The following is a 23,736-nucleotide window of genomic DNA, read 5'->3' on the forward strand; positions in this document are numbered from 1 at the left end:
GGGGGGGTGGGTCTCCAAGCATTTCAGGGCTGGGAGAGGGGCCAAGATCAGAGAGGGCTAGGGCCTGCCCCCAGGTGGCACAGCATGGCTGGTGAGTCTGGAACTGGAGCCACTGCCCACCTGACTGGCCAGGCCTGGGCAGGTGGGTGCTCCCTGAGGTTACCCCCCATGACCTGTGGTCTGGTGGTCTCCGATTGGCTCCTGTACAAGGCACAACCTCCCCCCATGTCTCTCTCCCTCTCTCTGTCTCTCTCTAAGTCCGTGTCTCTCCCCCTCCCTCCTCTGCAGCAGAGGTGTTCAGGGTCGGGTGCCTTGTAAATCACGACGCTGGGCTTCTGGCCGAGTCAGCGTTCTCTCCCTTCCTCCCTTCCTCACTGTCTCTCTTCCTGAGCTGGCCTACCTCCCTGTCTCCCACCTAACAGATGGGACCCGCCAAGTGTCGTGGGGCTTCCTGTCCCATGAGCAGGCGGGTTCACAGTGACCCGCACACACGTATACTGGGTGCGAGTGGACCCTGGGTGTGCCGTCCCCAATGCTCACACTCCCACACGTGTAGGCATACAGACGTGCACACGCATGTGCCCTGACTGGGGTCACTGAGGCAGGAACCCAGGTTGGCCTTGGATATGCATGTAGATCCTGCCCAGGTGGCTGTCTCTAGGCAGGTGTCCTAGTCCTTCCTTGAATGCTTCAACCTTAGCTTGGGGCCTGGTATACAGTCAGTGCCAAATAAGCTTGGCTCTGATGATGGTTGTTGCTAAACTAAGAACTACAGCTTCCCAGGTGACACTAGTGGTAAAGAACCTGCCTGCCAAGGCAGGAGATGCAAGAGACACAGGTTCGATCTCTGGGTTGGGAAGATCCTCTGGCGGGGGGGCATAGCAACTCACTCCAGTATCCTTGCCTGGAAAATCCCGTGAACAGAGGAGCCTGGTGGGCTACCATCCATGAGGTGGCAAAGAGTCAGACACGACTGAAGTGACTTAGCACAGAAACCGATAACTGGATTCAACACCCCATAGGCACTTTCCAGCTTGTCCTCCTTGCCTTCTGTCACTGTCTGCTCAGGGCGAGCTGGGAGCCAGGGGCAGCAGTGGCTCCCCAGAACCTTGAACCACCCCCTGCCAGGGTTTTTCTCTTGGTCTTTCCTCCGCTACCTGCCTAGCTCTGTACAGGGTCTCCCTGAGTTTGACCAGACCCACGTGGGAACCAGCTTCCTTCGTCCACTGGGGTGTGTGCATTGGGAACAAGCAGAGGACGATGTTGGTCCTTTCTAATCTGGATGCCGTTGAAGCGGCAGTGAAGAAACAGATCAAAGCCATGCCCTCGAGGGGCTGCAGTGTAGTGAGGGGATGGCAGGACCCCGCTGCTGCTTTGGTTTCCCGAGGAGGAGGTGGCACGTGACCCAGGGCTGAGCAGCAGAAGGGGGCCACATGGGATTCAGAGAGAGCAGGTGGGGTGCAGAACAGGAAGCCCTGAGGAATGACCCGACCCCATGCTCGGGGGGTTGGGGGAGCTGGCAGTGGGGCCAAGGGTCAGGAAGTTCAAGGTCACAGGGACCCAGGTTCAAGTCCCAGCTCAGCTCCTTCCTGGCTCTGTGACTGTGGGCCAGTGGCTTCAGTGCTCTATGCCTCAGTCTTACAACATTTTCCCCGTTTTGTAGAGTTGAGAGCTCAGTAAATGCTCAGCCTTGCTCCCCGTCTCTCTCCCTCACACCCCAACCTTCTGGCTCAGCATCCACGCAGGACCCCAGGGCACAGAGAGTAAAGTCGGGAGATTCAGGGCTCAGACTCACTGGTCACTTTGCCAGGTTTTCTAGTCCCTGGACTTCGTTCACCCAAAGTCTTCCCAGGGGGTCCTCAAAGGCCCTGCCTGACCTGCCCATCCCCTTCCTGCTCTCCCTCTTTCTTCTCCCTGTCACTCACTCTGCTCCAGCCTCGCTGGCCTCCACCCTGTCCTCTGCAAATATAAGGCATGATGCTGCCTCAGGACTTTTGCATGTGCTGTGTTCTCCACTTGGAAAGCTCCTACCATGGATGGTCATCTTTTAGGTCTTTGTTCAAGTGTCCTCTCCCATGAGAGACCCTCCCTGATCACCTCCAACTAAAAACAACCATCCCCAGGGGACTCCCTGGACCCTCCCCCCACTCCCCGCAAACTCCTTTAAATTTCTTTAGAGCACATTGTTCAACCTGACATTTTCTTTTTTGTTCCATCCTTCCTTTCTTTCGCTTTCTTTCTTCCTTCTGTCTTTCATTTATTTAATTTTTTTCCCCAACCAGGGATGAAACCTAGACCCTCAGCAGTGAGAGTGCAGAGGCGGAGTCCTAACCTCTTGATCACCAGGGAATTCCTTGTTTTATTTATTTATTTATTGGCTGCTGCTTGTGGGATCTTAGTCCCCCAGCCAGGGATTGAACCCATGCCCCCTGCAGTTGAAGTGCAGAGTCTTAACCACTGGACAACCAGGGAAGTCCAACCAGACATTTTATCACATTTCCTAGCTTGTTTAACATCCATCCTTACCCAAATCAGGATCTGGGTGAGGGCTGAGCCCAGGACTCTGCTGGGCCCCAGCATCACACATGGAGCTGGCACTCCGTAGATGTTTATTGAACCATCAAATGCATTTTTCTCTCACTGGACAAGAGCCGTTCATAAGCTATGATGCTCTGAACTTGGAAGGAGGAATCACTAGCAAGAACACTTAGTCTGGCACCAAATGGGCCTGCATTCAAATATGAGTTCTGCTGTTTGACACTTAACAAACAGTGGGCTTTACCTGGAGGAAGGGACATTGGAACCTGAGTTTTGAAGGATGCACAGGAGTTTGGGATAAGCAATTAGGAAGTGGACAAGAGATTCTCAGTAACATTTGTTGAGTCACTGAGTCACTTAGGAGAGAGAATGCTTTGTGGAAAACTTTTGGTTTGGGAATTGGAGTTTCACATCCTGGTTTGCTGTCCTGGACTCTCAGAGTGGGTGAGCCACAGGGAGGCCCAGTAAGGGACACAGCCCAGAGCACAGTTGACCAGTCCATAGTGCCCAGCAAGGGCTTGGACCCAAGTGTCTGCCTGCCAGCTGCTGCTGTCCTCTTTGGCCAAGTAAGGCTTTGGGGGTTCTTAGTCCCCCAACCAGGAATCAAACCCATGTCCCCTGCAGTCAAAGCACAGAGTCTTAACCACTAGACCACCAAGGAAGTCCAGCTTGACATTTTATTATACTTGTTAGCTTGTGAAGTCCCAGTTGGCCAAGAAAGGTTCCTGGGGTTTCTTGCTGTCTTCCCTAACCTTGCATCTGTGATTGATTACCAGAGCAGTGGATAAGCTCCCCACTGATCCCCAGCAGGGTGCCAGGTCCCTTTTTGCCCATTGTATAGGATGAGAAACTGACACCCAAGGCATAGCAGTGATTTGTTCTTGGATCATACAGAAGGTGAAAATGGAGGCTGTTGTCACCCAAGCTCATTCCCCCCAGTCTGCCTGGCAGCCAGTGCTTCAACCCTGGGCCTCAGGGTTTGGGGAGACCAGTTGAGCTGGACTCAAAAATGCCCAGCTGTGTGGTCCAGGCTAGGTCTGGAAGAGAACGCTAAGGAAAGCAGGAAAGGCTGCCTGAAGGAAGGAACCCTGGAGATGGGGTTTTGAGGGATGCATAGGAGTTCAGGAGGATTCTTGGCTTCTAGCTTTCCTTGGCTGTCTCCCTTGCCCTGTCAACCAGTGAAGGCATTGGGAAGTGTCTGGGGAAGAGGCCTTGGTTGTCACAGGTCTTGTGGGACAAAGAGAGCGACAGGCCTGCCTCTCACCTGGGTTGACCTCCCTGGGAGGACGTGGAGGCTCAGGCAGCAAGTCCATGACCCAGTTACAGGCTGTTTGTCTTCCTTCCTCCAGAACCAGCTGGGGTCACCAGTGACGTGGGCTCCCGCCCTTGCCCGCCTCCCTGGCATCTCTCCCCAGAGAGGGCCCAGGGAGGAGGGGGTAGTCATACGGCAGGGGTGAGGAGGCTTGGAGAGGGGAGGAGAAGGAAAAGGAGAGAACTCATCAAAGGGGAGGGGGCTCAGAGACAAAGGGGTTCAGGGAGAGTTAGAGTCTGGGCCCAAAATAACCCTAGCAACAACAACAATAATAATAGCATAATTCAGGCTTTTGAGAGCTGGGCAGATAAGGGGGTTCCTATGCTAGAAGGAGCCAGCACCCCCATTCAGCTTGCTGACACCCCAACTGCCCCTTCCCAGCTCCCTCTGATCACTCCCCCAATAAGCTCCCGGCCTTGGATGACAGCCACAGCCCAGGCCTCCTGCTACCATGGTGTCCCCTCCATGGGGGACAGTGCCCCATGCCTCCATGGATCCCCTGCCCCGGCTTCTCTGGCCAGACTCCCAGGCTCTGGACCCAGGTCTGCGAATCAGCTGTGTGACCCTGGGCGAGCCGCTCCCCACCCCCAGGGCTGGCATGTTGAGTGACCTGGTGGTACAGGAAAAGCACCCCTGAGGTTGGAGGGGACCTGGCAGGAGACAGCCTCCTCCGTTCTCCCTCTGCCTCAGCAGGTCAGCCGGGGCAGGGTGGGGTGGGGCACAGAAGGGGCTGTAAGGTCCAGCCCCTGCCACAGCTGTTACGGTGACTCATGTCGGGGGACAGTGGCGTAGAGGGGGCTGGGCTGGCACCAACAGTACCCCATCCCGCCCCACCCCATGAGGACAGAAGGCTATTTTCAGACCCTCAGTGACAGGGGAGATCTGAGGTCGTCTCCACCCCCAGCACCCCGTGGCTACAGGTGGCCCAGGGGAGATGGGATACAGGACAGGGAAGGGGCACCTGGGGCGGGGAGTACCGTGTGCATCCAGGCCTGGAGGTGGGACCGAGCCCGGCCACATCCACCTGGAAACCAACTGGTGGCCCAGAGCAACTGTGTCGTCATCTCCCCGAGAGACCCCTGCCTCACGGAGAGCAGGCTGTTCTGAGAAAGGGGCGGACAGGGTCTTGGTTCGTGTCCTCACACAGACCCTGAGAGCCTCCGGGACCTCAGCCAGGTCTCTGCCTGTCTCTGAGCTTAGCCTCCCCATCACTCAAGGCATAGTGGAGCCCCAGGCCTTTTCCTGCCCCTAGGAGATTGTAAGCAACTAATCGTTACGGCGACAACAATGTCAATAACAATAATAATAATAGCATAATGCAGGCTTTGCTGGGCAGATAATGAGATTCACATGCTAGGGAGAGACATAACCTCCATTCAAGAAGCCCAGTGCAGCCCCCAGGCGAGAGTGGGGATTGAAATTTCTCTTCTCTGTCTTCCTTTCTCCTTGAATTTCTCACCCCGTGAGGGTGAGAAAGCACATCTGGGATGTTCTGCAGACTCAGTTTCCCTTGTTGAAAATGGCGAGAATGAGACAGCCTCCTCCTACCCCCAGAAAGAGGAAAGGGGCCTCCCATGGCCCCATTATTCTCCTAGGGACCCAACGCGGGGGCGGGGGGGGGGGGGTGGGAGAGCTGCTGTTGTTTCCATGGAGAAGTTGGTTAGGTGTGGCTTCCTGTCCCAGCTCTGCTCCTCATGACTGAGTCCCTTCTTGGGGTCTCAGTTTCTTCATCTGTAAAATGGGTGTTGCGGCTGCTCAGAAGCCCCACTCAGGCAGTGGGAGAGGGGTGTTGAAGTCACAGCTCTGGGAAGGTCTCTGGCCCTCCTCGGGCCTCAGTTTTTCCATCTGTAGAATGGGTCTGTGCGGGGCAGGCTAGGGTGAACTGACCCCCGGCAACCCTTCTCTCCAGCTCTGAACCTCCATGACTGAGCTCCCCTTTCTCTGCTGCATTCTGATCTTGCCTCCTGAGCCTCAGCTTTCCCTGCCCCTGCAATGGGTCTATATAGGAACCGCCCCACCTCCCCTCCCCCCTTCCATTAGCCCCTGACATACAGTAGGCCCCAGTGGACCTGTGAACCTCTTGTCCTGTGGACCTCAGCTGGTTCTGTCTGTATCTCTGGGCTATAGAAAAGATATCTTGTCCTCACTTTTTTCATCACTGCCAAGAGCCAGTAGAGGCAGCCCTTGAACCTCCGTCTCACGTCAGCTTCCTCTGCCGAGCAGTGGATCTGGCAGACGAGCGACACTGTGAGCCTGTTTGCTCCTGAATCGTCAGTGTCCAGCGTGTGCTCAGCCCCGCTTTGGACATTTGAGCTCATGCTTTAGTTCACTGCTTTGCAAAGTACAGCCCCAGGGCCCAAGGCCCGCTGTCTGTGTTCATAAATAAAGTTTTACTGAAACACTGCCATGCCGGTCACATCTTCTCTGTGGCATCTTGCACTTTTAAAGTTTGCTGACCCCAGTTCTAGAAGGTACAGAATGGATCCATGCCCCCACTATTCTACCAACCTCAGTTTTCCCCATCTGTTCAGTGGGTCCCCATCAATTTCCACCTGGGACCCTCAGCTTCTCCTGCCTGTACATTGGAGTTCAAGACAGCCCTTCATGACTGGCTTCCTTGGCCTGTGCCTTCCACCGTGGTCAGAGCCTCAGTTTCCCCATCTGGGCAATGGGTTCTCAGACGATCCAGTGAACTTCTGCTGGGTCCCCTCTGGCCCTGTTTTTTCTCTGGGAGTTTGGAGGTATCTGCAGAGGACCCCTGCACACCTCTGTTCCACCGTCCCTCCAACGGGTCTGCCTGGGGCCCCTGCAGCCTCAGTCTTCCGGGCCGGGCAGTGGGTCCATGGGCCCCAGCACCTCCTGATCTCTGGCCTCTCCCGCCCCGCAGGATGAGTTCCACCCTTTCATCGAGGCGCTGCTGCCTCACGTTCGCGCCTTCGCCTACACCTGGTTCAACCTGCAGGCGCGGAAGCGCAAGTATTTCAAGAAGCATGAGAAACGGATGTCGAAGGATGAGGAGCGGGCGGTGAAGGACGAGCTGCTGGGCGAGAAGGCCGAAGTCAAGCAGAAGTGGGCATCGCGGCTGCTGGCCAAGCTGCGCAAGGACATCCGGCCCGAGTGCCGCGAGGACTTTGTGCTGGCCATCACCGGCAAGAAGGCGCCGGGCTGCGTGCTCTCCAACCCCGACCAGAAGGGCAAGATGCGCCGCATCGACTGCCTGCGCCAGGCCGACAAGGTGTGGCGGCTGGACCTGGTCATGGTCATCCTCTTCAAGGGCATCCCCCTGGAGAGCACCGACGGCGAGCGCCTGGTCAAGGCGGCGCAGTGCGGCCACCCGGTGCTCTGCGTGCAGCCGCACCACATCGGCGTGGCGGTCAAGGAGCTCGACCTCTACCTGGCCTACTTCGTGCGGGAGCGAGGTGAGTAAGGGCGTGCGCATGCACAGGGCTGGAGGTGGAGAGGGCTGGGGATGCGCCTGTTGCAGGGTCGTGAGCCAGGCCCGCAGGTGTGAGCGAGGAGGCAGGTCCACGTGGCCTGCGCAGGGTTGGTGGGGGTGGAGGAGGCTGACCTATGAGAGGTCCAAGGAGAAGGGCGAAGGTTTGAGCAAGGAGGCGGGCCTTCTTCAAGTCAAAGGGAGGAGGCCGGTGCCGGGAAAGTCAGAGGGAGTAGGCACATGCCATGTGAAGTGTAAGGGAAAAAGATCCGGTTCACGGGAAGAGTGGGGTAGGGAGCAGGTGTGTCATGGGGGTCTGAAGGGAGGACATCGGAATTTGATGTCCAAGGGGGTGGAAGGTCACAGGAAATGAGATACTGTCCCAGAAGGTCTGTTGGCAACAGGGGTGAGGATGGGCCACTGACAGGTGGGAGAGGGACAGCCTTATCCTTCCCGGGAAAGCTGGAAGGGTGCTGGGTGGCACACGGTGAATGCTGGTTGATCGACTCTCAGACCTTCCCCAGAGTCCTGACCGGTGTCGTGTTGATGCCAAGTGGGAAGCTGGGGCACTGTGTGACTTGAGCTATGTCATCAATCTCTCTGGTCGTCAGGGTTCCCTACTCCCGCCCTTCTAGCTGGGTGTTTCTGGTGTTTGCTGGCTCTGTGGTCAAATGGTCCACGTGGAGACCAGTGGGGTTTGTGAGGATGGAGAAATCCAGGACAGCTTCCTGGAGAAGGAGGCTCCCCTGTGCTGAGCTCTGCCGGATGACTGGGCAGTGATGAGCATGGGGCTCTCCCAGGGGGTCAGCAGCCTGGGCAGAGGTGCAGAGGCCGGACGGGTGGCCCAGTCCTGCACGTCAGCAGGTCCTGGTGGTCGTGGGCAGGGCCTGGTTGCGTGGGCAGTGGGCTTCACTGACCCACTGCTTCCTGGTGGTGTGGCCAGTGGAGCTGTCACGTGGAAGTTATCCAAGTTCTTACCCGGATTGGGCCTGGGGAGATTCTCGGAGATGGTATGTCGTGTGTTGAACTCTGGTCTGCTGTGTGGCGGGTGGCAGCTGTGACTCTCTTCATGCGGATGGAATCAGGTGTGCCCGGGGAACCTAACTGGCACAAGACCTGTGCCCTGTTCCCACCCAGGCTGAGCCTTGTGGGCGTGAACCCGCACACACCCGGGCTGCCTGAGCGTGTCAGGTGGGTGCACTTGGCTTGGAGACCCAGTCCCACCACCGGTAGCCCCACAGGTACCCACTTGATCACACAACCAGAAATGACTGGGGAGGGCTTGGGAGGAGCGGGGGAGGGGCAGTGAGAAGAAGTGGGGACTCCTGGCAGGACCGCCCAGCTTCTGACCGCAGCCCTGCCGTGTGTTGTGTGCTGGCTGTGTGACTCTGGACCTAGCCCTGTCCTGTACCTCAGTTTCCTCCTCTGTACAGTGGGAGGAACAACCATGCCAACTCCTAGCGGTGCTGTGAGCCTTCCATGAGGTCTCCTGGTCACCATGGTGTGTGGGAGGGACAGCCAGGCCAGAGTTCCCAGTCTTGACCTTGATTCCTTGACCTTGACCCCATCTGCCGCATCCCTCACCCCCACCGGAATTCGATGGGGCCAGAAACAGAGGGGTGGACAAGGTGAGAGTGTGCGGCCCTCGGGATGCGGGGGAGGGGAGGGCACAGGCGGCCTTGGGGGCTGCAGCGTTCATTACCATGCAGGTCCCGGTCTCTCCCACCACATCCATCCTCCGCGCCCGGCCCCACCCCCACCTCCTCCGCGCTGAGCTGATAAAATTTTGAAGCAAGTTTTCTGCCGGCGTCAGCACAATCTTTGGGCGCCTCCCCTCCCCCATCGACCCCCTCCCCCCTCAGCCGAGCAGGCAGGCGGGGCCTCCAGGCCTCCACAGACACCTTCGTGTCCGTCAGCCATGCTTTTGCTAGCCGATCTGGTCAACCTCCTCCCATGAGGACTGGGGAAGGTCAAGGCTGCACCTTCTCCTGCTTCCAGCCAGCTCCATCATCCCAGGTGACCGCCACTCAAATCCGCTCCAGCTGACCCAGCTGGGAGTGAGGGTCTGGTTCGAGGGCTGGGCGGGGAGCCCAACCCCAGCTCAGCCTCCTGCCTGCCTGCCTGACTGGCGACTGGGTTACCCTAAACAAGTCACTGAATCTCTCTGTGTCTGCTTTCCTTGTCTTTAAAATGAGACAATCAAAAATAGCTGTAGGAATGTTGGATTCTTATGATAAAGACAGATAACCCCTGTGGGATCATGAAGAGAAGTACCCAGCACAGGGATAGGACTTTGTGGACCGTTATTTATTTTTTTTCTTGGACCATTATTATTATCATCCTTATTAGGGTTATAATTTCCTACCTCCGTGCCTTTGCCCATATGGTTCCCTCTGCTGCGGATGTCATTCCTATCTGAAAAACTCCTACTTATGCTTCAAAACCCCAACTCCCAGTGCCACTTTCTTTCTGTCAAGCAGTTTTTCTAAGGACTTAGCAATTATTTTCCATTCTCATGGCAACCCTGTGAGGCAGGAATTGTATCCATTGTACAGATGAGGAAACGGAAGCCTCAAAAGAAGGAAACTAAAAAGTACCCTGGAAGAAGTTACCTGCCCTGCCCAAGGTCACAGGTAGAAAAGGGCAGAATTAGGGTTTGAACATGGGCAACTTCTGTTGCTGGGGCTTCCTGGGTAGCTCAGCTGGTAAAGAATTCGCCAGCAATGCAAGCAAGAGACCCAGGTTTGATCCCTGGGCTGGGAAGATCCCCTGGAGGAGAGCATGACAACCCACTCCAGTATTCTTGCCTGGAGAATTCCCATGGACAGAGGAGCCTGGTGGGGTACAGTCCATGGGGTCAAAAAGAGCCAGACACGACTGAGCGACTAAGCACAGCACAGCTTCTGTTGCTGGCACCCCTGCTAGCCTTCCATGCTCGGTGGCAGAAGGGGATGGAGGTAAATTGCAGTGTAGGATGTGGGTGTCCAGTCTATGTGGCTTGACCACCTCTGGGCTGGGTCTGTGTTCTAGGCTCCTATTAACCAGAGCTTCCTCCAGGATTCCCAAGCTGAGGCTGCCGCCCAGAACTCACTGCTGAGCCCCAGCTCCCCGACTTCCATCACAGGACCCCCATCACCATCTGGGCCAGAGTTACATCTCTGTTCTTAGCCAAGCAATCATCTGATGGCAGAGAGAACTGGCCACCTCTTCTCTCCTCTCCCCTTGTGGGTCTCAGGGCTGCAGGGCATCCGGGCCGAGAGAGCGCAGTGGCCACTCAAAGCAGCCCTGCTGGGAAGCCATGGGGCTGATGGGGCGTGGGGAAAGCGGGCCTTGCTTGACTTCTGGGACAGATCACAGGCAGGATGCTGAGATGGGCATCTGCCATTCGGCTGGAAGGAGGTGCCGCCTCGGGTGTTAGATGCGGGGCCTCGGGGCAACAGAATGACAGTGAGCAAGACCTGGAAACACAGAGGGACCCAGAGACAGGGAGAGACACGCGGAGACCCACACACTCGGCCCACACACTCGGCCACACACACCCCTGTCCCCAGACCCCGGCATGAGGCTCAGCTCCCCCCACCCCCACAGCCTCTGTTTCTCCCTGGGGCTGTCAGGCGGATTGCTGGGGCCCCACCCCAAGGAGGAATCCCAGGCCTCCCTCCCCAGGTTTATTTTGGAGAATAGAAGAGTGGGGACGAGCAGGGAGAAGATCCCTTTGGCGCTGGGGCTGCCAGGCTCCTCAGAGCCCAGGGCACCACCTTGGGCCAAACTTGGCTGCCTCGGGCATCCATCTGGCATCGTTGCAGACACAGGGCCCTGATTCCAGGAGTGGACTCCGTGTGTGCCCTGAGGGTGGCCTAGGGGACAGCTGGGGGACCCTGATGAGAGGAGTGATATGAGCTCGCCTTGGGACATTGGGCTGCCTGCTCCTTGTATGCCCTTTGTGGGTGGGTGTGCTATTGAGCAGGAGATGGGGAAGCTGACAATTCTCAGTTAAATTAATAAAAAGCTAAGGACAGGGAGGGGCGTGGAGAGGCATGGTGGGTCCTCTGGCTGGGCCACAGAGAGATTTGAGTGAGAGTGTGCCAGGCCATTTGGGGGGGCATAGCCGGTGCAAAGGCCCTGGGGCTGGAATGGTCCCAAGCACAAGTGCTGGAGGGTGGGGCTGAGGACCGCTGCCTGGCAGTGGGAAGGCCGGGCCTCCTCCCCGGCCTCTCGTTTGGGAAGGAGCCCGGAGGAAGCAGGGCCCAGAGAGAGAAGCTGTCTGCCCAGCCCCAGAGCCCAGCCAGGCCTCCCCGCCCCCTCTGGCGGCCTGAGAAACCTGAGGCGGGCGGGCACCGTGCCAGGGCGGGTGGGGGAGGGGCTGCCAGGCCCGCCCGCTCCGGCAGCTGCCAGCCCGCCCCGAGCCGCCAGCCCAGATGGTGCCCATCTGCTGACGCCGCCGTGGGCTGGCCTCCCGTTCCCGCCTCCTGTTCCCGCCTTGTTCGGTGCCAACCTCCTGGAACGGCACTGTGGGCAGGGGCCCGCTTGGGAAGCTCACAGCTGCTCAAGGGGCTGCCCAGGGTGCCCAGGAAGGGGGCAGAAGGATCGAGGGGGGAGAGGTCCCCACCCCCTCTTGGATGAACCTGGGAAGCAATCATAACAACAGATGATAGTAACAGTGGACATGTATTGCGTACCCAATGCTGAGCCTGCCCCACATCTGGTTTAATTCTCTCCACCACCCAGGGAGACCATCCTGGTGGCTCAGATGGTAAAGAATCTGCCTGCAGTGCAGGAGACCCAGGTTCGATCCGTGGGTTGGGAAGATCCCCTGGAGGAGAGCATGGCAACCCATTCCAATACTCTTGCCTGGAGAATCCCACGGACAGAGGAGCCTGGTGGGCTACAGTCCACGGAGTTGCAAAGAGTCAACACGACTGAGCAACTAACACTTTCACTTTCACCACCCAGGGAGGCAGCAACTATTACCTACTGCCGTGTTTCAGTAAGAAAACAGGCCCAGAGATGGTCAGTCACTTGTCTAGGGTCACGCAGCTCCTAAAAGGTAGGGCAGAATTAGAACCCACAGATCCTGAGTCCTCAAAACCACTAAAGGAAAAAACTGAAAACTGCTTTTGGGGTTACTGAATGGAACCCACACCCTCCCAGTTGTACAGATAGTAACAAGTATGGCCCAGAATACATAGTGAACAAATGGATGAATATTGGTGAACCTTCCTGAAGTGCCTACCGTGCCCCAGCCAGGGGGCCGGGATCCTCATAAAGTGCACCCTGGGCTCAGATGTCAGGAGAAAGGGCCTGGATCGAAGGAGCCTGGGTCAGCTTCAGCTCTGCCTGGGCTTGCCGTGTGACTTAGGGCAGAGCCCTGCCCTCTCTGTTCTGAGGTTGGAGGAGAGCTGAGCCAGGAAGGTAGGGCCTTGTGCAGCCACGGAGAGAAGCAAGCTGGACCTTGATGGAGGGTCCCCCATCTCTTTCAACCCCTGTTAATCTCCATTCCAGCCCAGGACACTGTGCTGGGGGAGACAGGATGGATGTGGACAGGAGGGCATGTGAGAGCGCCCATTCGCTTGTATGATGGACACAATTTGTGTCCACACTTGTTCCAGGCTGTGTGAGCTGTACTCCTCTCTCTGACCCTTCATTTTCCCACCTGGAGAGTGGAAAAAATAACTGTGTTGTGTCCACTGCATTCACAATTGGAGTCAGTGACCCCTAGATAGAATAAAACAGGCGCTCAATAAATGCTCAATTCCTTCCCAGATCCTCTCTCCGGCCCCAGGAGGCAAAGCAGGGAAGAACCTCAGAGCATCTAGAGAACCAGCCAGGATACCTGTAACCGAGGATGGGCCCCCACTGGAAGCCAGGTGTCTGGGTGGTAGAGGAGTGAGGGGCTCCTGGCATCAGGGACTCCCCCTGGGCAGGGAAGCCAGGTGGACCAGCTGTCTGTCCGTGCAGGGGAGGTGGCTGCCCAGGGGTGAGGTCCAGACACCAGCTGATGATGTATTTATAGCAGCGGTGGGAGGCCTCTGGGCTCCTGGTTAGCGGTGCCGAGGATGCTGCTAATGTAGCAGGTGGGAGCCCCGTGTCAGGAAGAGGTAGGGATGACATCTGTAGCCAGACGGCCCAGGTTGAGATCCCACCGCTCATGTGCCATGTGGCCTTGGGCAGGTGACGTCACTGCTCTGGGCCTCAGTTGCCTTCCCTCTGAAAAGGGCGTGAAACAGATGGTGCCCGCTTCGCCCGGCTATATGGGGTTAAGTAAGATAATGCATGAAGAGTACTAGGACACGGCCTGGCATAAGGTAGGTGCTCAAACATGCGTGCTAAGTCACTTCACTGGTGTCCGACTCTTTGCAACCCCATGGACTGTAGCCCACCAGGCTCCTCCGTCCATGGGATTCCCCACGCAAGAATACTGGAGTGGATTGCCATGCCCTCCTCCAGGCTCAAACATAATTTGGTGCCTTAAAAAGCAAAGAGATCCTGACCGATGTTACACTGTGAATGGACCCTGAGAACATGATGCTCAATGAGAGCAGCAGACACAGAAGGACACACACTGTCTGGTTCCACTCACAGGAGGCCTTAGAGGAGTCAGATCCAGAGAGACAGGAAGTAGATGGTGGGGCCAGGGGCTGGAGGGGGGTCAGTTAATGGGGACAGAGTTTTTGTTTGGGAAAATGAGGCAGTTCTGGAGATGATGGTGGGGGTGGTTGCAAGGCAGTGTGAAGGTATCCAGTGCCACTGAACTGTGCACTTAAAAATGGCTAAGGTGGTGAATTTTGGGGACTGCCCTGGTGGTTCCAGTGGTTAGGACCCTGTGCTTCCAATGCCGGGGGTATGGGTTCAATCCCTGGTTGGGGAACTAAGATCCCACATGCCAAAAAATAAATAACAACAGAAGTGGTGGTGTTAGTTGCTTAGTCATGTCCGACTCTTTGCAGCCCCCATGGACTGTAGCCCGCCAGGCTCCTCTGTCCATGGGATCCTCCAGGTTAGAATACTGGAGTGGGTAGCCATTCCCTTCTCCAGGGGATCTTCCCAACCTGGAATCAAACCTGGGTCTCTCGAACTGCAGGCAGATTCTTCACCGCTGAGCCACCAGGTGAATTTTATGCTACTGATGTTCTACCACAATTTAAAAAATTCTTTGTTGTTAGTGATAATTTGTAACTCAACTAGGCTTCATTTTCAAAATTAAAAAAAAAAAGATAGTAATAATGAATAATACATCCTCTATTATAGTGCAATGATAAGTAATAAAAACAAAACCAGTGATGGTAATATAATCATAGTTACTATAAGGGCTTCCCTCCTGGCTCAGTTGGTAAAAAATATGCCTGCAATGCAAGAGACCCAGGTTCAATCCCTGGGTGGGGAAAATAACCTGGAGAAGGAAATGGCAACCCACTCCTGAATTCTTGCCTGAAAAATCTCACAGACAGAGGAGCCTGGCAGGCTATAGACCATGGGGTCGCATCAGACATGACTGAGCATCACCGCCTTTATCATCATCATCACCATTACTGTGTTTCCAGCTCCAGTTCTGCCCTCTGGCCAGTTGGGCAACCTTGGGCAAGTTAATGCCCATCTCTGGGCTTCTGCTTTCTTCATCTCCAGGCTGAGTGGAGGCAGTGTTCAGTGACTGAAGTTAACATAGGATCTCTGAGAAAGGAACCTCTCAGCATGAGAAGTGCTCAGAAATTTTAAGTTCTTTCCTGGAGAAGGGAATGGCTACCCACTCCAGTGTTCTTGCCTGGAGAAACCCATGGACAAAGGAGCCTGGTAGGCAGCAGTCCATGGGGTTGCAAAGAGTCGGACAGGACTGAGCCAGTAACACTTTCCTGAGTAGATTGCCCCTCCCCCACGGACACCCCTGCTCGGGTGCCCAGCTTGTGCGCCCAGCTTGCGTGTCCACACCTGCTGAGGCTCCCGAGGACCCGAGAGGTGTGGAGCCCGCAGAAAGCGGGAGGCATCTCCATGCACCTGTGGCAGTCACCCCAGTGTGGTGAGGCTGCAGTTGCCACTCTGGCCCTGCGCCCGGCCAGCCAGGAGGGGCTGAGGGCAGCTAGGGACATCTCCGGGCACCCCCCACCTCCGCAGACAGCTGCCAGTCCAGCCCCTCTCCCTCCAGCTGGGTGTGGGCAGGAAGTCACAGATGGCCAGAGTCAGTGAGGGACAAGGGAGGGGGCGCGTGGGAACACTGGGTTTCTTGTCCCCATCAGGAAACTGAGGCCCAGAGAGGGTCCTTCCTCGGGTCTATTCTATCCCGCCTTCTGTCCCAGGCTGTCTCGTGTGGGCATCAGGATGAGGGGAAAGGGGGGCTCTGCAGGAGATCTGTGTTCGATCCCTGGGTCAAGAAGATTCCCTGGAGAAGGGAATGGCTACCCACTCCAGTATTCTTGCCTGGAGAACCCCCATGGACAGAGGAGCCTGGCAGGCTAGAGTCCTTGGGATTGCAAAGAGTTGGTCATGACTGAGCAAATACCACTGGTACCTCAAGGTAAATGGCTTGCAAGTGGGAAAGAGGTTTTAAGAGAGGCAAGGGGGCTGTTCTAGATCCTCCACGGGACAAGTTTTGGAGTTCCCAAGGCCTGTTTTAGACCCTTCTCAGCTAGGATCTTAGGACTTCCCTGGTGGCCCAGTGGCTAAGACGCCATGCTCCCAATGTAGGGGACTCAGGTTTGATCCCTGGTCAGAGAACTAGATCCCACATGCTGCAAACTAAGACTTGGTGCAGCCAAATAAATATTAAAAAAAAACAAAAACCATGCTGGGATCTTCCCCATTTGACAGTTCTAGAATTCTCCCAGGGAGGTTCAGAGCCACATGGTCAGAATTCCAGAATTCCACATGTGGGATTTTCTCATGTCCAAGGACAGGCTCTGAAATGTTCTCAACTTGGGTTCTAGAACATCCAGGGCAAGTTCTAGAATTCTGTTTCTGGCAGGGATCCAGAACGTTCAGGTCAGAGTTGAGTAAGCCTGTCATCAGACGTCTAGTGACTGAGCAGAGCATTCTAGAAAAGACCCTTACAGAGGGAGACAGAGGTAGATTTGGGGGATTTTTTTAGGCTTTTTCCAGACTCGCTGAGGGAGGGGCTGCCTGCTTGAATGGGAGCCCCGTGGTGGGGAAATGTTTGGGAGCAGGACTGTGAGAAGCTGGGACTAGGGGGCCCAGGAATAAGTCAGGATTTTGTTTAACCTGCAATTAGAGTCTGTTGTTTATCACATGTGGGGACATGGAACCCGGGGTGTTTCCAGAGGCTGCGGGGGAACAGAGCACGTAGTAGGTCCTCACTGGAAGGCAGCAGCTGTAATTGACCCTGGTGACCTGTGGCAGGAGGCAGGGGTTGTCTGTATGTGTCTGGGATGTCGGGGTGCATTTTGGGGGGGAACTGCAGGCATACTGAGGGCTTACTAAGAAGTAAATCTTCAGTACATGTCAGGGATTATTCACACCATTTTGTTTCACCTTTATTCCACAAAGGTAGGGATTATCATGAACCACATTTCACACATGGGAAAATTGAGGCCCAGAGAGGTTAAGACAACAACCTGAGGCCACACAACTAAATGATAGAGTCACAATTTGAACCCAGGTGGTAAAGAATCTGCCTGCAATGCAGGAGACCTGGGTTCGACCTCTGGATCGGGAAGATCCCCTGGAGGAGAGCATGGCAACCCACTCCAGTATTATTGCCTGGAGAATCCCATGGACAGAGGAGCCTGGCGGGCTACAGTCCATGGGTGGTCGCAAAGAGTGGTTATGACTGAGCAACTAACACTTTCACTTTTCACTTTCACTGGCAGATCTGAGGGAGTACAGAAGTCCCCTAGGAAGGGGCTGTTCGGGTGTGTCAGGGACCTCCCTTAGAATGTCCTAGTATCCCTCCTTTGGGTCTAGAGAGTTTGGGTGCTGGTGAGCAGGTGCCAGGCTCAGCTGGATCAAGTCGGGGCTGCAGCCTGGCTGGGAGTAGGCCGGCCTCAAACCCTTGATGTAGTGGAAACAGGTAGGCGAGAGATGCAGCCCAGGCCTTGAGTCCCCCCGTCTGGGTCTCTGTCTCTGTCTGTCTCAGCCCCCCGATCTCTCTCCCTCTGTCCTGGCCAGTCTCCTCCCCTCACCACCCCAGGCCAGCCCGTGGGCTGCCCGGAGGCGGCAACAGCAACTGAATGGGCCCCTTGTTCCTGACCACACCCGCCCCTTGGGGTCACTCCAGGACAAGCCCTGGCAGCCTGCTGGCTTAAAGGGCCAGTGCCCAGAGGAAGGGGAAAGGAGGGGGCCACTGCTTTGCTCCCAAGCCCCACCCCCCAGCCTCCCAAAGATGGAGGAACTGAAGTGCATGCGTGGGGGTGGGGGCGGGCAGCATCATATCCAGACATCCCAGCCCCACATGGTCAGATGGTGGCTGCATGTGCCTGGTGGCGTGTGGGTTTCATCTGGGAAAAATTCCTTCTCTTTTCTCGACCGCTGGGCAGATGGAATGGTATCTGGGTCAGGGTTTGGTACACAGTCGGTGCTCCTCTGTGCTCATGGCGTTGCTTGAGCCTCGTGGTGTTCCCCCACCCTTGGGATTGGGCAGTTACCTCTTCACCTTCCTCCATTACCTCTGCTTCTCAAATGTCAAATGAGGCAAGGGTTAGGCTGGTTAACAGAATTAAAAGGGTTTTCATTGCACCTGAGTTTCAGGCTGCATCTATTGAGTGCCAGCTGCACACCAGGCCCTGTTGAGAAAGGTCCTGTCTGCAGCCCCATTTTCCAGAGGTGCTGAGAGGTCATGCGGCCCAGGTGTCAGTCAGCCCTGCCACCTCCACACTCCACCCAGGGCTGTGAAGCTGCAGGCTGCTCGCTTGCCTTCTCTGGGCCTCGGTTCCCCTTCAGAGCAATGGGAATAGCCCCTGTCCACTTTCAGGCTGGAAACCGCTCTCTTCTCCTGTCCAGGGGATGCTGTGACTGGGGGAGTCTGGGACATCCTCCACACAGGGGCCGACCTAGAAGGCCTTGAATTGGGCTGCACCCGCTGGCCGCTCTGGGCGGCCTAGGCGCTCCTATGCCCCAGGCCGGCCCCTCAGACAGCCCGGGACAGGTTGCTGCCGGATGGACAAGCCTGTTCCCTGCTTCCTTATGTAACCGGGTTATGCAAGGGCAGCTGGCCTGCTTACATAAGGGGAGGCCGGGCCAGCCCCATCTGGGGAGGGGGAGGCTCTTAAAGGGGCTGGCGTCCCCCAAGTCTGTCCTCCAGGACCCCACCAACCCATGGAGGGGAGCCTTTATCAACTCTCATCGATTCCATGCTCATCAGCACCGTCATTGTTATTATTGTTGTTGATGTTCATCATTGCTCTGTTCTTTCCCGGGAGATACAGAGCCCACTCTGCTTCTGACCCTCAGCTAGTCCCTTCTGTCCCTGAGCCTCAGTTTCCCCATCTGGGCAAGGGGGTGTCAGCAAAGTAAGGCAGTGGGTCTTAACAGGGGTGCTGGCCCTGCCACCTGCTTGCCGTATGACCTCAGGAAAATGGCAACCCTCTCTGGGCCTCCATATCACCATCTGTAAAACACACTGCCTTTCAGGGCTGCCGAGGGGAAATGAGTTCAGACATGTGAAGGGTTAAGATAGCATGGGGCATGCATGCACTCAGTCAGTACAACTTCTTGGTAGTTGATAAATATTTATTAAGTACTTACTGTATGCCAAACCCTTTTCCAGGTCCTGGGGACACCACCATGAACAAGACAGACAGAAATCCAGCCCTGGTGGGGTTCCCAGTCGGGTGGGGGAGACGGACAGAGAACAAGTTCATGATGAGGGCTGTCGAGAAAAATAAAGTTAAGGAATACAGTGATGGACTATTTCGGGAGGGACTGTCTGAGGACCTGACATTTGAGCTGAGACCTGAGGGGTGAAGAGGAACCAGTTGTGCAAAGAACTGGGGGAAGGGCACCCTAAGCAGAGGGCACAGCCAGTGCAAAGGCCCTGGGGCAGGACTGGACCTGGCAGGTTGGAGGAACAGCCAGGAGGCCCGCGTGGACAGAGCAGACTGAGCAAGGGGGAGACAGGGAGGCGGGGAGGGCAGGAAGGGGACCTGGTTTTTTACCACCAGGGAGGTGGAATCCCTGGAGGGCTGTGGGCAGAGAAGGGACAGGGCCTGACTCAGTGCTCACCGGCGCCCTCTGGCCACTGTGGGGAGAACAGGCTTTGGAGGGCAAGGGTGGGAGTTGAGAAGACAGGGCTGGTTCCGGCTCAGGCCAGAGACAGCCAGGGGCCAGCCAGGCAGAGGTGGACTCCAGAAGCATGAGAATTCAGTGGCATTGGTCAGTCTGGGCAGAGCAAGACCATGCACTTCACTTGGACGGTCACTTGGATCATGAGGCCCCTTCCAAGGGGGTGCTGGCCCTCCTGTCCCCTTGCCTCCTGCCTGGACTCAGGCAGGGAAAAGGGAGGCAGGTGAGGTCGGCCCCCAGACATACCCAGGGCCCTCTCCTGGAGTCCAGATATTGTTTGTGGGCAAGCTGGGGTAGGGCAGTGGTTCCCCAGGTGGCCCGCCGGGCTCTGGGTGGGTTGGGCAGGCAACTGTGGGGCCCCCAGCCTCAAGCTGGGTGTTCTGTTTGCATGGCTGCATTGTTCCCATTTTTTTTATTCCTGATCTCAACTGGTAGGCTTGGGCTGGCACCCAGTTTCCTTGGCTGTGAAATGGGAACGATCGTCTGTAACTGCTCTGTGGGTTCCAGGAGCACTGGCACACAGCAGGCACCAATTCAAGGATCAGTGGCAATAACGCAGGAGGCTTGGGAGGCAGAAAGTGCCACTCCCCCATGCCTGACATGGGAGACAGGTATGAGGAAACCCATGATGCTCATTGAGATGGGCCACTGGGCAACTAAATGACTCCCCCATCTGAGCCCATTTTGTCCCTGTAAAATGAGACCACAGCTATGGAACGCCTGTGGCATGTCGCGTGTTTAGTCGCTCAGTCATATTCAACTCTGTGACCCCACAGACTGTAGCCCTTCAGGCTCTTCTGTCCATGGGATTTCCCAGGCAAGAATACTAGAGTGGGTTGCCATTTCCTTCTCCAGGATATCTGCCAGATCCAGGAATTGAACTTGCATCTCCTGCATTGGCAGGTGGATTCTTTACCTCTACACCACCTGGGAAGTACAGAACCCTCACTGTGACACCTGGTCAAAGGCCAGCACAGAAAGCTGTCTAGACTGTTACTATGCTGTCCCAGCCCCATGTGCCACATGGGGAAACAGACCCAGAGAGAACCAGTGGCTTAACCTGGAGTCACAGTCAGTTGGGCAAGGAGTTGCCCCTGAAATAGACAGCCTGGCTCCAAGCCACTCCAGTGCCTCACATTTCTGGATCCATGAAATGGGTACACCGCAGGGGTCAGTGGGAATAACTGAACACCCAAGTAGAGGCTGCAGGGTTTATGTGGCCAGCCTGAGATTCTGCCTGGACACCTTCCTCCTGGGGTACTGAGGTGACATATGGAGGGTCTTTGGCCTCCACACCCCTAGTTTCCCTTAGATGCTGGCTGAGGAGATTCCTGGAGGCTCCTGGGTTCACTGGGGCCATTCTGGCCAAGGAGAGGCAGTAGGAGCCATGCCCCTCTTCCCAGAAACTGCAGCCCTCTCTCTTTGTAGAAAGCAGGCTTATAGGGTCCTCCTCTGCGCTGTAGAATGTCTAGAGCTGGACAGTCTGGCCCATCCAATACAGACAGGGCTGTCTGTCTGTCTTTGCTACACACCCACCATGTGCTGCCTGCCCAGTCTCTGCCAGACCCAGACACATTCGGAGAGGCAGCAGGTGGTGAGGTCAAATCTCTGCGTGGGTTCAGGTCCTGGCTGCATGCACTCAACCCCATTGCTTGACCTCCCCAAGACCTCTTCTGCCCCTCTGTAAATCTGTGCATATCTCCTGTGATTGTATGCAGCTCCTGGCAATAAGGACTCAATAAATGGCAGTTATGATTATCATTATTTTCTTACACTGCCTCTACAATGTATGACAATGTAGTTCATACTCCGTCATTACAAGCCCCTTCTGTACCTGGCAAACTCCTACTCAGACATCAAGGCCCCAGCTCCAATGTCCCCTCCAACAGAAAGTCTTCCTGGGTCCCCGAGCCAAGTTTCTGTTATTTTGGGGGGTTCCTCCTGCCCTGAGGTCCTATCCTCCAGGATAGCTAGGCCTGGAGCAGTTGGATGGGCTTTGCAAAAGAGGATTTCTGCTGATCCTCAAAAGACCAGGCGGGCCTGAGATGGGCAATGCTTGGATGACATTTTGTACCCTGCCCTGGCCTGTTGTAGAAATCCATTGTATCACCACTGGTTGGAGTCTACACTCCTAAACCTGGTCTTTCCCTCTGAATATCCCCGTTTTCCCAACAGGGGACTCCCATGTCTGACAAGCATTTATTTTGTACCTGTTGTATACCAGGCCCTAGTAGGCTCATCCCAATTATTCATGCTATAGGCATGTATTGAGTGCCTACCATGTGCCAGGTTCTGCACGAATAATCACACTCACTTGTCTACAAATATCTGTTGACTGCCAGCTATGTGTAAGCACTGTTTGAGCACCAACTGCATGCCAGGTTCCATGAAGAGAGGCCACAGGAGGATCAGGGGAGAAGAAAACTCTCCCCAGTAACTATGACTCCAGGCTTGGCCCTTGAGGTTCCCACCTCCTCCTGCGTTTCAGGCAGCAGGTTACAAATGTGGGCACCAGAACCAGAGTGACTGAGTTCCCATCCGATTGTCCACTTACCGACATGAGACCTGGGGCAAGCCCCTTCCCGTCTCTGACCCCTCTGGAAAATGGGGCTCCCAGCAGGCGGAAAGGTTTGCGTCTCAAAATCTACTTTCTGCACAGAAGGAAACTGAGGTAGTCAGCAGGCTCCCCTTTCGCTGCGGGTGCGATTCCCCCCAGGCAACACTGGGGAGAGCACCCAATCTTAGTTCAGAGAGGGGAAGTGCTGGGCCAGCACAAGGGCACACAGCTCAGGGCGGGCCCCTGCCCTGTTCTGGAGGCCTCCCCTTGGTGCCTGCCTCCCTGGCCCAGGCTGCCAGCCTCCGGCCTCCCCCGAACACCTCCCCCACCCCTCCCTGGGGCTGCTGAGTTGGTGACGAAGCCCGAGAAACTTCAGAAAGAAGGGAAACTGGGAGGGGCTCGGCGCCCCCACCCCGTCCTTGGCAAGGGGGATGCTCTGGGCTTCCGCCGCCTCCATCCACCGCGTGGCCTCAGACGGCTTCCGGGGCTGCGTCCCCTCCCGCGGCCACACGTGCGGGCTCAGCCCTCGGGCACATGCGGCTCCACAGCTCCCAACCCCTGGCGGGACTGCCAGGGAGGCAGGCCGAGGCCTTGGCTTGGCTGCGGGCGAAGCCAAGAATTCGCTCCAAATGTAAACAGCAAGTTATTTTAAGTCTGCCCCCCTCCCCGGGTGGCGCTGACACATTTGACATTGGAGGGGACCGGGGAGGGAGGGGGGGCGAGGCTGCGCGTGTGGTATTTTTAACCTTGTTTTTCACATCCTTGGTGCCACCCGGAGTCTGGTTTGTGCCGAGCGAGTGGCGGGGGGCACCGGGCCCCGGGTGGCAGCAGGCGGGTTCCTACCCCTGCCTGGCACGGCCGCCGCCCTCCTGGCACAAGCACCTTTAACCCCGCGGACGCCGCAGAGGAGGCCCAGCAGCCCCCACCAAGACCGCCCCCCACCCCCACCCCAGGGGATCCCGGACTCCAGGCCCAGCCAGCCCGCTCCTCCCGCGCCCACAAAATGGCCGCCTAGGTCGGAGAAGCATCTGGAAGCCGGGAGGAAGCGTTGACAAAATGGCCGCCAGAGCGCTGATGTCATAGGTGGCGTGGCCGCCAAGAGCGGCCGGGGTGGGACGAGCCCTGGCCTGCAGGCCTCAGAGTGGGCCCCGCGGCCTACGGGGGCATCCCTGCCAGCTTCTCGGGCCAAACACCCCCAAACCGCCTGTGCCAAAGCCCTCCAGAGCCCACCGGACGCCCTAAGTTCAGCCCAAGGCCGCGGGTTAGCACCTCCCGGGCCTGGCGCTGTGGCCGGCCGGGGGGTGGCGGACGGCCGCTGTCCTGACCCGCTGGCGAGGTGTCCACGAGTGCCCGGCGGGGCCCATAGCCAGGCCGCGGAGCAGGCGGGGGCGAGAGCCGGGCCGGGTGGGAAGAAAAAAGAAACTTTTCTTTGAAAGTGATTCCGAAGCAGGTTGGCTGGGGCCCAGGCGGCCGGCAGCAGGGCAGAGGGAGATGGAAAGTGTGGTCCAGACTCGAGGAACGTGGCGGGTCAGGAAGGACAAGGCGGGGGAGGCCTGGGGGGGGGGGGGGGATGCGACGCCCGGGAGGTCACCCCGGCCCGTGGCCTTCTGCCTCTCCGCCCGGACGTCTTGTCCAGATTTCCCCCTGAGGGCCGAGGATGTATAGCATCTT

At 56.7% G+C, this 23,736-nt stretch overlaps 1 protein-coding gene across 4 annotated transcripts in view; it reads left to right on the plus strand.

The window, feature by feature from the left end:
* NFIC (nuclear factor I C) overlaps nt 1-23,736 on the plus strand; it is a 69,147-nt gene that overhangs the window by 10,051 nt on the left and 35,360 nt on the right. For all 4 annotated transcript variants that reach the window (XM_043466131.1, XM_043466128.1, XM_043466129.1 and 1 more), the window contains exon 2: nt 6,738-7,269. In XM_043466131.1, coding sequence (XP_043322066.1) covers nt 6,738-7,269 — 532 coding nt within the window. The remainder of the gene's footprint in view (nt 1-6,737; nt 7,270-23,736) is intronic.

The sequence above is a fragment of the Cervus canadensis genome, chromosome 4, assembly GCF_019320065.1.
Source record: "Cervus canadensis isolate Bull #8, Minnesota chromosome 4, ASM1932006v1, whole genome shotgun sequence".
Lineage (NCBI taxonomy): Eukaryota > Metazoa > Chordata > Mammalia > Artiodactyla > Cervidae > Cervus > Cervus canadensis.